The following is a 14885-nucleotide window of genomic DNA, read 5'->3' as shown; positions in this document are numbered from 1 at the left end:
ACACAACATGATGGCACATGAATTTAGGTCATGCTTTGGTTGTTCTTTTAAAAACTTAGACACAACACTAGCTAGTGGTTTTGTCCGTGGGTAGACATATCCAAGTCTAAGGCACATAGCCTCAACATGAGAATTGATCCACATCAATAGTTGTCAACTGTGGGTATAATTGAGGTGGCAAATATGTAATTTAGTCTTATACAAGTCAAGACCATTTGACTAGTCCATTAAGAAATCTTTTAAGTTGAGTTTAGGTTTAATGGGTTAGATCTCAGATTATCGCTTTTTAGGCATTATCAATTCAATTTGCTAAACATGGGATGGTGTTTAATTTCAATCCTTTCATTTTCAAGTCAAGTTGGTTTGAGTCAATATTTGCTCATCTAATTTAATGTTTAGTTTGGATGTCATTTGAGGTCAAGTCCATTTTTCATACCATTAAATTACATAAAATTTTATTATCAAATTAAAATCACATAATTCTTAGTATTCCTGACTTAAATTAAACTCCAATATAATACCAATATGTCATTGGATGCACCTTCCTTTACATGCACATAAGTAAAAGTAAAAATCTTGTATAGAAAAACTAGTACGAGCTTAGATATCTTTTAATACTATGTATTTTTTTCTACTATACATATAAGAATGAGCCATGCATGTATATATACTTTTTCATAGAGTAATAAGTTACAATTTCTTTTTAATTGGTACATAATAACACACATAATAAGACTAACATACAAGAACTTATAATATACACAAAGTACATGCATCAAAATTCTTCCACTTTAACAGCATCACGAGGAAATTCATAAGCATCTTTAGACCTATATTTCTTTACACCAGCAGTAAACAAAACCTTATCAGACTTTGAACTTTCAACATTGATGCTAGTCACTTTAACCCACACTAACACTTTGGTCTTCATACCTTCAACTCCCGTAAGCTTTCCTTTCGATAACGTGCCCTTAACACGATTAGCGTACCTCACGATGCTCGAGTCCTTAAAGCATACCTCACAAGGAGAGGACATGTACACGATGAGCTTCGATCTCGATTCATCAAACTCGTAGCATATGATGTTCTGAGGGAAGAGTCCCGCCGGAAGGTTGAAGTCTCTAAGGAGGTCCGGTAAGGGTTTTTGAGTCTTTCCCTTTAACTTGTTGAATACCCACTTTGCTTTTCCTTCAATTGTACTAGAAATAGACTACATTTGAAGAAAACTTTTGGTTAGGTGTGAAGTAACACCAAGGCACTAAATTAGAAAAAAAAAAAAAATTAAACATAAATTATGTAATACGATGAAATTAGTGAAATTATATTATGGCACCAAAGCGAGATTTTTGCATTTTTATTGCACATGTCTATTATAAATTTATGATCGTGTGTACAAGTTAGAATAATCATTTATGAGACGCCCTATTAAAATTACACTATGTTAAAATAATTTTCATCATAAAATACATGTAAAATTGATACAATAATGTTCATGGAATGTGCTTAAAATAAGCCTTTGTACCCTAGCATTGATCAATATACAATATATATCAAGCACATAAAGATAGATGCTATCTAAATCTAAAATAAATGTGTATGGTCTTTTACTTTTTAGTTGAGAGAAAGCTACAAATGAATGTAACATTAGCATTACTTACATAGATGAGATTAGATTGATTAGATTCTAAATCTTGAATATGTAACGCTCTAAAAACTAACATTACCAACTAAACTAGCTGACAAAGTACAACTTTTTAAAGATAAACAGGCAGCGTAAGAGAAGAAAACATACCGATGAGATATCATAAGTAACGGTAGATAATTCTTCTTTGGTCTTCTTAGAGATCCAAATACTCCCAACTTTCAAGCTCCCAACTTTTGTTAATGCTTTCTCCATTTTTTTTCTCTTTCTTCTAGTCTATTTTCTCTCTCTTCATCTCCTTATTATGAAGAATTAATTTGAATAAAAATGCAATTGGGAAAATAGTATGTAGTGATAATGAAGCTTCTATAATTATTCTCTCTCCAATTATACAAGTTTATAATTTAAGCTAATTATAAGAAAGTTGTATAATGTATTCATGTGACAATTATGTCTTTATATGCATGTTAAGCTGGAAGAACAAGTAAAGATGCACCGAATTGACAGCTATGAATACATTCTCAATGTTTTTGTTATTTAAGTTGGAGGTAATTATATAATCAATGATTAATCATGCATATTGTTTGCCTATTGGATGTCTTTCATTATATACAATTTCCCACTTATTGAAGTATCATATGGTATTGACGATTAATGATAGAATTATGAAGCAATAACTGGGAGTCTGGGAGCAATTGAGTGCGTACGTACATGATGTATCTGAGAGCATTGAGAATGATTTTCATATTGATGTGTGTACATAAAACGCACTTGCATGTATTTATGGTGGATGGTCAACTTTACTTCTAACTCCTTAAGAATTGTAGACTTTGAGTATTTTACCCCTGTTTTATTATTATTATTATTATTATTATTATTATTATTATTATTATTATTATTATTATTATTATTATTATGGCATTAGTTATTAAGATCAAGGGAAGACAAATTTCTTGATCTAATGGTTAACGAGCTACTTATACAATATAAGATGAATTCTATTGTAAAACAGTTTTGTTTTATATAGAGTTGATCATTAATAGTCGAGTGTATTTAAGATGTTAAGGATAAATAACTTTTAAAAGTAAATTTATGTCATGAAAAGGCCGGTTCTATACATAACTTCAAACATAAATGATCTTTGTGGAAGTCTAATCATGAACCTTGGGACATCTTATCAAACATTAGGTGATTAGGTCCCATGATCATAACATAATTTCTAGTGTAAGATTATAATCTTGAAATATAAGAAATTAACTAGTTTAAGTTAAGTTTTGGGATGTTAAAACAAAATTTGCATTTCGTTATGTACAGCCCAAACATAAGAATGAAATGGGCTAACTTAAACAGATTGCAGCCCAATAGCCCAATGAACGGGGCCTGCCAAGTTAATACTTCTCTAGCTCTTTACACTTACAGCAACATAGCGCAATGAGGGGCTGAGCTTCAAAGTGTCTGATCAACGGTGCATTGTATTCACTTGAATTTCATTCATCTAAATTTTACTCCCTCCGTTTTTTTTTTTATATGCATCACTTTGACAATTGCACTATTCACATACCATGTTTGACTTAATTTTTTCACCTCTAAAAAATGAATAAATGTTATTATGTTTTATATCATTAGATTCGTCATAATGTCTAATTTCATAATATAATTTTGTTACAATTTTTACTAATGCATAATTAAAGGTATGTATGATCAAAGTAACGTCTTGGAAAATGTGCCGGTCAACCTGATGCATATAAGAAAAAAAAAACAGAGGGACTACGTAATAGCTTGTTTCAAGAGCTTTCCAACGACAAGTCATATGTCCAGTTCCGATAAGAAATGAGAAAGTTATAACTATTTTACGAAAAAACTGTCGAAGTTGAAATTTGCCGGTGAAGTGCTCGCCCTAACACGCCCATCCCAAAAAGGGGTACGTTCGGCTTGATCGATCGGAAACTTCAGCGGCCTTTTGGAAGGGGCACGACGGTTTTGTCCGTTTGATATGCTTATGAAGGTTATAAGAGCTATACTTGGAGAGTACTATGGGTTTTATTAGGGTTTTCTTATGTTATAAAAAGATCCTTACTCTAGAGCCATTAAGTTGGAATTCTTCGTATGTTATCCTTTTTTTTAAAAAAAAAAGAAAAAGAAAAAAAAAATTGTATATTCTCCTTGATCTTTCTCCATTGTAGTGAACAAGCTCTCGATTTTTTCACTCGTGGATACATAAATCCTTGTGTATTGTTTTTCTTGTTCTTAGTATTTCATTAATTTTGTTCCCGTATTAACCAAGCACAGCACCACCCTCTTTATTAACATCACAAAGTCTTATATGTGGCTGGCCACACGGTGTGACCATCTATCATGAAGGTTACTTTGTTAGTGTTATTTGGGTTACTCATTCATTTTTACAGGGGTTACTTTGTCAGTATTATTATAGAGGATACTAATGGTTATTCGATCAATATTACAGGAGTTACTCGGTCAATGTTATAGAGATTACTTTGTTATTTTTCAAATGGCCACATGGTATGACCAGCCACACACAAAACGTGTTGTATTAACATTTATCTATAAAGTACGTTAGGTTTGCCTCTTAACAGAATGAGACAAGTAGATAACTATGGAGTTGCACTTAACTCGGTCAAAATTATAAATACCAATGAGATATACTCAAAGAAGGACAAGATCATAGTACCATTGTACCAAGTTCTTAATTAATGCCAAATTGACAACAAAGTAGTATTAGAGCAAGAACAAATTTTTAAAGGCCACAAGCCAAAGCAAAAAGATTGCGACAAAACAAAGTGGAGGTAATCAATTAAGAGCCTCCAAGGTTGGAGTCCAAATTATATTGTTGGAATTTCATACGAAGTATTGACTAAGGCAACGTGTTTGATGAATGATGACCAATCACTAAAACTAAACTAAACGTCATCTCCAAGAATTTTAATGTAAATTTGACCATTTCAAACGTGCGGCATTCAATTTGTGTTTACATAATTGCTTTGCTACCAACAATTTCTTGATTTGACTATTTTGTGTGCATTAGAGGCTTGTTTAATGCCTTTTAGTTGCTAATTATCCTTTATTATTTATTTCCTTTGTAATCCTTAGATTTTTTTTTAAAAAATAATTATATAGAAAGTATTACTAAATTTTTTAAAAGGATGAAGTATAAATTTGTTTTTTTTTTTAATAATCTACAAGGCTAAGAGACACTATTGAACCATCATCTTTCACATAAATGTCAGTCAACACCTCTCATAGAATATGTTTCTTTAATTGCAGGAAAACTTAACTTTTTGGCTGGAATTTGTCATTAAGGTGCCATTTTTAAAACAAAATTTAATTGAAGATATTAGTTAACACAAAAAAAAAAAAAAAAAAAAAAATAAAGATACTACTTCACAAATTAACTTAAAAATAAGGTATTTTCTGACGATTTTGCCAATAAATTCACACACAATTACGAATAATTATGCAAATTTTAACCTTAGATGATACATACAAGAACGATTTTTAAGCTTATACAATGTATGTTGTTATTAATACAATGTATGTTGTTATTAATCGATTATATATTCGGATAATACGTAATCTTGGGGGCATCTACTTTCATATAAATTAAATTATTGACAATATAGAAGTAAAGTTTGATTTGTATAAGTGTATTGGTAGTCAAAGCAAGTGATGGGATCAATATTGCTACAATATAATGGTTTGCTAAGCTAGAGGGTGATTTAAGAAGACTAGATTGAAAAAAATTCACGATTTTCTTACTTTGTAACTATATCATCTTCTTGATTATTAATATACATGCATGTCACTGTTTACATGTTTTAATTTTTATGTATTTATACGCAAATGCTGCAATAACTAATAACTAATAACTAATGACTAAATGATTTTTTTTTTTTTTTTTTTTTTTTTTTTTTTTTTTTTTTTGGTAACCACCTGAGCTATTCCTCACTCTCAATAATGACTAAGGCCCTGTTTTTTTGAGCTTCTAGGCAGAGCAGAGCAAAGCAAAGCAGATTTCAGCAGAGCAGAGCAGATTGAAGCAGAGCAGGGCAGAGCAGAGCAGAGCAGATTGAAGCAGCTATTTTTAAGTACTATTTTTAAGCAGAACAGAGCAGATTGAAGCAGAGCAGATTTTAGCAGAGCAGAGCAAAGCAGCTCTAAAGAACGGGGCCTAAATGATCGAACTTACATATATACGATTTTATTAATACTAATGTCTAATTAATTAGATAAAGTGTTTAATATGGTGTAATAAAAAGCGAAAAATTATGAGAACTGATTTTTTTACACACACACACACAAAAAAAAAAAAAAAAACACACACACACACAAATTATGTGTATTTTAATTTTCAAAATATAATCTTCTCATTCACACCAAATTCAAAGTGAGATTAAGATTAAGATATAATTCAGATTGAACAGAAATGTGTATTAAAGAACATGAACTTGTGTGAAAAGGAATAATGTGGAAAATTTCTCTTTATGTTCTTTAATTTAATAGCCTATAGCCTGGCCTACGTGTATGTTCAAAGATCACAAGGTATCATATAAATAGCATGAAGATATATATAAAAGGGGATATGTGTGTTCATATTCTAATTCTGTGAGAATTAAAACTAATACGAGTAACATATTATTATTAACTTAGATTGATCTCAAACGAATCAACTCGGTACAGATTATATAGCATGCTATATTACACATTTTGAGAGTAGTGAGAAAAGGCATTAATTAGACTAACTCTCAAAGTGTCTTTAATAGAAGTGACTCCAAGTACCTCAAATTTAAGGTCGAAATAATCACTAGACGGACAAGCTTAGATTCATAGGTTATTTATCTGTACAACAGATACTTCTTAAAATAATAATAGGTGATAAATTTTTTTTTTTTTAATTGTAGAAAAATTAAATGAGAAGTCAACAACAATTGATGTTTGAGAAAATGACATACATAGATAGTGAAATGTATAATTAAATATTTAAAGTGGAGAGGGATGTGAAGATTTTGGTTGGGGTTAGTTATGATAATAGTAGTATACTAGTATTAGGTTAAACTTAATCAAATACGTACAAATGTACGTACGTAGGTTGGTATGTGGCTACAAAGTCTTCACACGTGTAGCAGCCCTACTGCCCGCGGTCACCTCACTAGTGAGCTCCTATTGGCTCAAAACTAATAAAATAATGTTGACCTTCTTTTTGTTGTTCTAATAACTCTTCTAAGACGTGTTTTGACCTTATTTATCCTTTTTAGGAGTGAACAAAATCTTGTTGTTCCGCGTCAAGCAAATCAACATGATAGGTAATGAATAGTTTTTTTTTTTTTTTTTTTTTTTTTTTTTTTTTTTTTTTTTTTTTCTCTCTCTCTCTCTTTTTTGAAACGAAGAAGGTTTATACTACGTACTTTTAAATGAGTATAATAATTGAGAAAATTAATTCGTTAAATTTGAATAATAATAAGTGAGTTGAAATGAATATTTTATGCATGAGAGAAGGAAACTAGGAATTGAACTGAACTGAACTGAACTGAACTGAACTGAAATTAAGCTGAAGTAAACAAACCCTTATACATAATTATCTTTTAATGTCGTAGTTTGATAATAGGTTGATTATGCTCCATAAAAGGGTTTATCATTTATGAAGTACTCCGTACTATTTAATTGACTCCGTATTATTTATTAAATCCGCAATTTTATGAACAAAAAATTTTTCAATATATTTGTTTTAAAAAAAATCCTATTAATTATGTGAAGATTATTAAAAAAGTTGCAATGATTTTGTCCTCACCATTTACTCACCTATGTTCATCATTTTTTATGCGGAAAAAAAAAACACTTAAAACCCTTCAAAATAAATACTACCTACTACCTCCGTTAATTTTTAGTTGCAACTTTGGAATATTTTATATCTCAAATATTATTCCAAAATTGCAACTAAAAGTTAAAGAGATAGTTTATGTATTCATATCATAAATTCATAATCACACCTAACTACTACGTACGGAGTACCTCAATGTTAAATAAATCAATACTACCTCCGTTACATATTATTTGCAACGATTTGACATAAAATAGAGAGGAAATATATCTAATTGTTGCAAATAATATGTAACGGGAGTAGTAAATAAATCGAAACTCTAGTTTATTAACTTCTCCTCGTCCCTGTATGATTGTTGTTATGGAATAAGTAGAAAATCGTATACAAAGTACTCAAAATAAACTTAGCTTATCCGAGACATCTAAATTGAAACTTTTATAATTTTAATTGGACAAACACAAGTTCATCTTGTTAATTAAATTCAACTGAAATTTCTAGAAGATAGATTTGGTGGGGGTGAAATCTTAATGTTGGCATACTATTATTGAGAAAAACATCGTGAATAATACCTAAATTTGACCATATAATGAACATTGAACATGCATGCGTGTTATGCTTAAGCTTAAGGTCTTTGAATATATAGAAGCTACATATTTGCGACTTTTAACTATTGCTTATCTTCAAATCGGTAAGCAGCCCAACAACTCTTTGTTACCATTAACCCAAACATACTTACTCATTTCTTTTGACTATATGTCTATATGTAATTTATCAATCAATCTTGAAATTAAGGTTGCAAATTCTTTAAAATTATAAAATAATTAATGCATAATATGGCACTTTAACATAGTGTCATTTATAAGTAATCAACTATTCGTAAATTATAAATATGTAGGCATATTGTAGAATTAATTCTGATCCAACTTTAGGCATATTTAATTCCAACAATATTTATGAACTACAATATGCCTACATATTTATAAGGCAAAAGCTAATGAATGCCCCGGAGCGTTGATTAGATAACTAAAAGTAGAAATACTAACTTGAAATAAACATTAATTACACTGATCGACTCGTGATTTTGACATATGCATTCCCAAATTAATACCATTATAATACTATTTTAAAGGGTTATTTAACGCTTTGGGAGCGTTCGTTAGCAAGATCTTATTTATAATTCTAATTTAGCTCTAACTATTAATTCCAACAATACTTATGATTTCATATTTAGGAAAAATATTATTTAACGTATATTCATTACTAGTCAATATCGTTTTGTTTTTTTTTGTTTTTTTTTGTTTTTTTTGAGGGAATAGTCAATATCGTTTTTAGAAGACTACAACTTTTTTTTTTTTTTTTTTGGCCTATTTACATTTTTCAAAATAAGGGTTCTCCAACACTGTATAATTGTTCAAGGTCTTTGATTGTGGATTCTAATTTATATTAAGTTTATAATCAATTATACGTAGTAAAGTACTCCATTGTACAATCAAGACTATTTTTTTTCCATTATGATAAATAAGCACACGGATAAAAATAAATAAAATCTTGGCTACCAAGTACTAGCTAGGTATGAGCGTACAACCAGTTGTACACTTGTACATAAAATGTTACCATTTGGATTACCTATAGATTCATTGACGAATTTTACATAGCATGTAGAAGAAAATTAAATATGATAAGATTATTTATGTATTTAGATGGCATGAAATAATTAAATTTGTCAAAAATAAGGATTGCAGACCGATATAATCTACTCCATATAATAATCCATATTTAAATAATTTAGTTATGTTGTATAAATAAGATGAAAATTATGTCATTTCCATATATCTTAGGGGGCGTTTGGTTCGCAGAGTGGTATAGGTTTGGAATCAGGAATAGGGTTAAGGTGGTATCGGGTTGGAACTTGATACTTAATGCCACGTGTTTGGTTCAATTCTGGAATGAAATATCATCCCTTATTTTCATGTATTTGATACCTAAGGGAATGGAATGAGCCAAACCCACCTCCTCCCCAAGGTTTCTAAACCCCATACCTCATGGGTTTGAGATATGGGTTTAAAAATCATATTTTTGACAACCAAACATATGGTATGGGTTTTGGTCATTCTAAACCCATACCTCATATCTATAATCCGCGAACGAAACGCCCCCTAGTATATAACTGCAATTTCATTATTTTTTCTCTTATTAATTAATTGTACTTTATCAAAATTTTCTTTTTTCTTGTTTTTGATAAGGCTTGTTGTTCATACCCCACACCCACAAAAAAGAAAAGAAACAAAAGTTACCTAACATTGACGAAGAAATTTCTTAGCTCAACTCCCATTTTTTCAAACTTAATTAAAACTTAAAAGAAGAAGAAGCAAAGAAAATTACTCACACCATATAAACCACGTTCTAGACTAGAGGTTTTTATTTTTAACACCTTTTTTTAAAGTCATATATTTCAACTCAATAAAAAACCGGCTCATTTACAAAAAATAAATAAATAAAACCGGTCTAGTCAAAATAGGAGGCTCATTCTACCCATGAGGCCATGACCCTTGCAAAAACTATGACATGAAATATATTGTTACTTGCTCCATCAACCCATTTAAATAAATTTTATGAAAAAATAAAAATAAATATCATACAAAAAAAAAAAAAAAAAAAAAAAATAAAAAAGACAAAAAAAAAAAGGAAAAACTTTATTCCATTTACTTTAGGAAACTACATTAAGAAGCCAACCATCTTACACTTTTCTTTTTCCATTTTGTTGACCACCAAGAATTTAGTTCCTTGTTTGGTATGGTACTCTTATATTTTCCCAACATTTATTTTATATTTTCTTGTAAAAAATACTCGTAATAGAGCACAAATTTCTTTCATTTTTTCGGCCATGAAATCTTTACAATAGTATTACTAAGAAGCTTATAAGGGTAAGAAAACGAGGACGATACGAGGACGAGGACAAGGGCAAGGACGAGGAGGACGACGAAGAAGAAGAAAAAAGTGCAAGTAATAAATTGATCATGGTAGAAGAACATTACGACAAATTGGTTCACCATAGTTTCATAATTCCACTATTATTTGTCCTATTCCTTATATTTTCAGGTACCCGTTCAAGTCTTACTCATTTTTTAATATAATAATAAATATTATTTCGGGTTTGTTTTTGTATTTTATATTATATGTTAAAAACAAATATAATGGTGTGGATTTCAAGAAAGATTTTTTCTGACAACATTATTAATGAACTGAATTTTGGGTAATGAATGTCAATGATTAGGCACAATCACCAAAGTAGATGCTCAAACTGAGGAAGCAGGAAATGACAGAGTTATTTTGCTGAATTTGAAGTCATTTTTGGAAGAACATAATAAGATGAACAGAGGAAATTATGCAGATTGGAATAAGTTCAGTTCAGACCACTGTAATTGGTCTGGTGTAGCCTGTAATCCCGGTACACGTCGAGTCACCGGAATCGATTTGTCGAAGAGTAGCCTGAATGGGGAGATATCAGGGAACTTCTCAGGATTGTCAGAACTCAGTTCTGTTGACTTGTCAGGAAATACCTTAAGTGTGATTCCTAGTGATTTGAGTGGGTGTAAAAGCCTTAAACACCTTAATTTGTCACATAATACACTTAAGGGGGAGCTGAATTTAACTGGGTTGAGTAGTTTGGAGGTGTTGGATTTGTCATTGAATAGTATTGGAGGCGAAATTCGTGCTAGTTTCCCTGCAATATGTAGAAACTTGAGGGTGTTGAACATTTCTACTAATAATTTTACAGGGTCTATTGATGGGTGTTTTGATGGGTGTTCAAAGTTGGAGTATGTTGATCTTAGTGCAAATAATTTTGATGGGAAGGTCTGGCCTGATTTCGCGAGGCTGAAGGCATTCGACATTGGGGAGAATGAGTTTTCAGGGTTGATTGTTCCCGAGTTTTTTGAGGGTAACTGCAGCTTGGAGACCTTAGACTTGTCAGAAAATAATTTTACAGGGAATTTTCCTGATGAAATTTCCAAGTGCAAAAATTTGTCTACCTTGATCTTAGGTGGGAATAATTTCACTGGGAGTGTTCCTGATACACTTGGGTCGATTCCTAGCCTTCGAGTGTTGATTCTTGGAGGAAATAACTTCACAAGGCAGATACCAGAAACACTGCTGCAGTGCAGAAATCTGAAGTTTCTGGATCTTAGCAGGAATGCTCTTGGCAGTGATATACCGCCGATTCTTGGGAGATTTACTCAGCTGCAAGTTCTGGTGTTACATGGGAATTCCTTCACTACAGGGTTGAATTCTTCTGGGATTTTAAGATTGCCTAACATTCAGAGATTAGACCTCAGCTACAATAACTTTTCAGGTCCTCTTCCTGTTCAGATTTCGGAGATGGTTAGTTTGCAATTCTTAGACTTTGCTTATAACAATTTTACAGGAAAAATTCCCTCTGAATATGGAAGTCTTAATCAGCTTCTAGCCCTTGATCTCTCATTTAACAGATTAACTGGTTCTATCCCACCAAGTTTGGGGAAGTTAACTTCCCTTCTTTGGCTTATGCTCGCGAATAATTCCTTAACAGGTGAAATTCCACCTGAGTTGGGAAACTGCAGCAGCTTGTTATGGCTGAATTTAGCTAATAACAAACTGTATGGGAAACTCCCAACTGAACTGACAAACATTGGGAGCAATCCTATGCCTACATTCATGTCGAATAGACGAGGAAATCTGGTTCCTGGCTCAGGGGAGTGTTTGGCTATGAGGAGATGGATACCTGAAAAGTACCCTCCTTTTAGTTTTGTGTACAGTTTGCTTACTAGAAAGAGCTGCAGAAGTGTATGGGACAGGATACTAAAAGGGTATGGTCTATTTCCAATTTGCAAACCCGGTTCAAAAGTTCAGACACTGCAGATTTCAGGCTATCTTCAGCTGACAGGAAACCGATTTTCTGGTGAATTACCTTCTGATATTGGTAGGATGAAGAATTTCAGCATGCTGCATTTTGCTGATAATAACTTCAATGGTGCTTTGCCCTCAGACATTGAGAAATTGTCCCTTGTTTTTCTGAACGTTTCGAGGAATAATTTCTCTGGCACAATTCCTATGCAAATTGGAAACCTCAAGTGTCTGCAGGATCTTGATTTGTCCTTTAACAACTTCTCAGGTATTTTTCCTACTAGTTTGAACGAATTGGATGGGATGAACAAGTTCAATATCTCTTTCAATCCACTCATTTCGGGTGTAATACCTTCTACCGGGCAACTAGCAACGTTTGAGAAGAGCTCCTACCTTGGTGATCCTCAATTAGTCCTTCCATCTTTTATCAGAAGTCCCACAAACTCATCCAAGAATAATGATCGATCTCACAGTGTTCGATCAGTTGCAAAGATAGCAGCCTCTTTAGTCATTGCAATATTGGTGCTTGTCTTGTTAATATGTGGTGTGCTCTCAGTCTTAGTCTACAACTTTGTTAAAACTCCGTCAGAGAAAACATCATTGTATCTCTTAAAAGACACCCAATGCCGGCATAATAGTTCTTCATGCTCGAGTAGCTCTTCCTCACCATGGATGTCAGATGCCATCAAAGTCATTAGACTCGACAAAACAGCATTCACACACTCTGATATCCTGAAAGCAACCGGAAATTTCTCTGAAGATCGAGAGATTGGGAGAGGAGGGTACGCGACAGTTTATAAAGGAGTCTTCCCTGATGGAAGAGTAGTTGCTGTCAAGAAGCTGCAGAGAGGAGGCATTGAAGGAGAACGAGAATTCCGAGCAGAAATGGAAGTCCTCACACAGCAAGGTGTCAATTGGCCTCACCCGAATCTTGTCAACCTCTATGGTTGGTGCCTTGATAAGGCTGACAAATTGCTGGTGTATGAGTACATGGAAGGGGGGACCTTAGAGGATCTCATCTCAGACAGAACACGGCTAAAATGGAAAAAACGGGTTGAGATTGCAATCGATGTAACTCGTGCCTTAGTCTTCCTCCACCACGAGTGCTACCCTTCAATAGTCCATAGAGATGTGAAAGCAAGCAATGTACTATTAGACAGAAACGGAAAAGCCAGAGTCACAGATTTCGGTCTAGCAAGAATGGTTGATGCAGGGGAGACTCATGTCACAACAACAGTAGCCGGGACAGTAGGGTATGTTGCACCTGAATATAGCCAAACATGGCAAGCAACAACAAAAGGCGATGTTTACAGCTTCGGAGTATTAGCCATGGAGCTCGCGACAGGTAGGAGGGCAGTAGATGATGGGGAGGAGTGTCTGTTAGAGTGGGCTAGAAGAGTCATGAGTGAAAATAATCAGCTAGGATTAGATCATTCCACAATCCCGGGGCTCGTAGTAGGACCAGGGAAAAATGAAGGTGCATCAGAGATGGGAGAACTGCTAAACATCGGAATCAAATGTACTTCAGAGGCACCTCAAGCGCGGCCTAACATGAAGGAGGTATTGTCAATGTTGGTTAAAATCTTAGGCTATGAAGGAGATATCTTTAAGGAATCAGATTATGTTTCTGTAGTTTGTGATGTATAGGACTTCAGTTTTGAGTTAAAAAAAAGTGTTGATAATTTTAGAGGTTTCTGTTTTTTGGTTTTACAGTCAGACACACAGAATAGGTACATACAGTACATAGGATTACATGTAATCATTTTTCTTGTACACATCTAATTCATTGTTTTCAAGAATAACACTAAAAAAACTGGGAGAAATTGTTTTTCTTCTGTTTTTTCTTACTGTAATTATGGTAGATTCATGATTTTGCTACCTGAAATTGGTGAAATTCTGTTATCTTGTCAGGAACAAAGGATATTAAAGGCATCTAATTGAGCTTTGACTCTTGTTTAAGCTCTAAAATTAAATGATGCAGATATTACTCTCTTGATTATGTGTATTTTCTAGTTAATAAACCAATACAAGCAGAGACTTTAGGATATCCATGAGCTGTACAAAAGGGAGGGTTAAATATATAAAGAAGATAATGGAATTTGGTTGATTGAAAAAATTGAGTTTGGTTGATTACAATATAAACGAAAAAAAGAAGATTATGAGGTTTGATTGATTAAAGATGAATAACTTTTTAAAATAGAAACAGGAATACAAGATCGTATATTGAAATATGACATTTATTTAGAGACAAAAAATATAGAAACGGCAATTAGTATTATATACTCCTGGATTATGGTAATTGTAAGGATTGTAATACCCCTCTTATTGAGTTTATAAATAAAATTATTACTTAAACAAGGAAAAAACTAAAAGTTCACCCAACCAAAGGAATTTAAAAGTCCATACATTGACACATTTTTTTCATCAAAAGGGGAAAAAAAAAAAAAAAAAAAATCATATATGTTTGTAGTCAAGTATACGTAACATGATTCTCTAACTTTTTAGTACCTTAAGCACTAAACACACCTA

At 32.4% G+C, this 14885-nt stretch overlaps 2 protein-coding genes across 2 annotated transcripts; one reads left to right on the top strand and one right to left on the bottom strand.

Moving 5' to 3' along the window:
* Positions 1-741: 741 nt before the first annotated feature.
* On the bottom strand, positions 742-1918 carry LOC145599156 (uncharacterized protein At5g01610-like). The gene is made up of 2 exons (XM_081655566.1): positions 1793-1918; positions 742-1210 (listed from the first exon to the last, which is right to left on the bottom strand). Exons 1-2 carry the CDS (start codon positions 1895-1897, stop codon positions 776-778), a joined length of 540 nt encoding a protein of 179 aa, XP_081511692.1. The 5' UTR covers positions 1898-1918; the 3' UTR covers positions 742-775.
* Positions 1919-10138: 8220 nt separating this feature from the next.
* Positions 10139-14191, top strand: LOC145598176 (putative LRR receptor-like serine/threonine-protein kinase At1g74360). The gene is made up of 2 exons (XM_081654493.1): positions 10139-10574; positions 10750-14191. Exons 1-2 carry the CDS (start codon positions 10493-10495, stop codon positions 14001-14003), a joined length of 3336 nt encoding a protein of 1111 aa, XP_081510619.1. The 5' UTR covers positions 10139-10492; the 3' UTR covers positions 14004-14191.
* Positions 14192-14885: the final 694 nt, after the last annotated feature.

Source organism: Chenopodium album, chromosome 20, assembly GCF_948465745.1.
Source record: "Chenopodium album chromosome 20, dcCheAlbu1.1, whole genome shotgun sequence".
Lineage (NCBI taxonomy): Eukaryota > Viridiplantae > Streptophyta > Magnoliopsida > Caryophyllales > Amaranthaceae > Chenopodium > Chenopodium album.
The sequence above is the reverse complement of the archived record's forward strand: the minus strand, read 5'-3'. Positions and strand labels throughout refer to the sequence as shown.

Excerpts from the sequence above, each read along its gene's own strand:
- LOC145598176 (XM_081654493.1), top strand. The coding sequence starts at position 10,493 with ATGGTAGAAGAACATTACGACAAATTGGTTCACCATAGTTTCATAATT. Across the intron at positions 10,575-10,749 it reads CCTATTCCTTATATTTTCAG|GCACAATCACCAAAGTAGAT; the intron begins GTACCCGTTCAA and ends GTCAATGATTAG.
- LOC145599156 (XM_081655566.1), bottom strand. The coding sequence starts at position 1,897 with ATGGAGAAAGCATTAACAAAAGTTGGGAGCTTGAAAGTTGGGAGTATT. Across the intron at positions 1,211-1,792 it reads TTACTTATGATATCTCATCG|TCTATTTCTAGTACAATTGA; the intron begins GTATGTTTTCTT and ends CTTCAAATGTAG.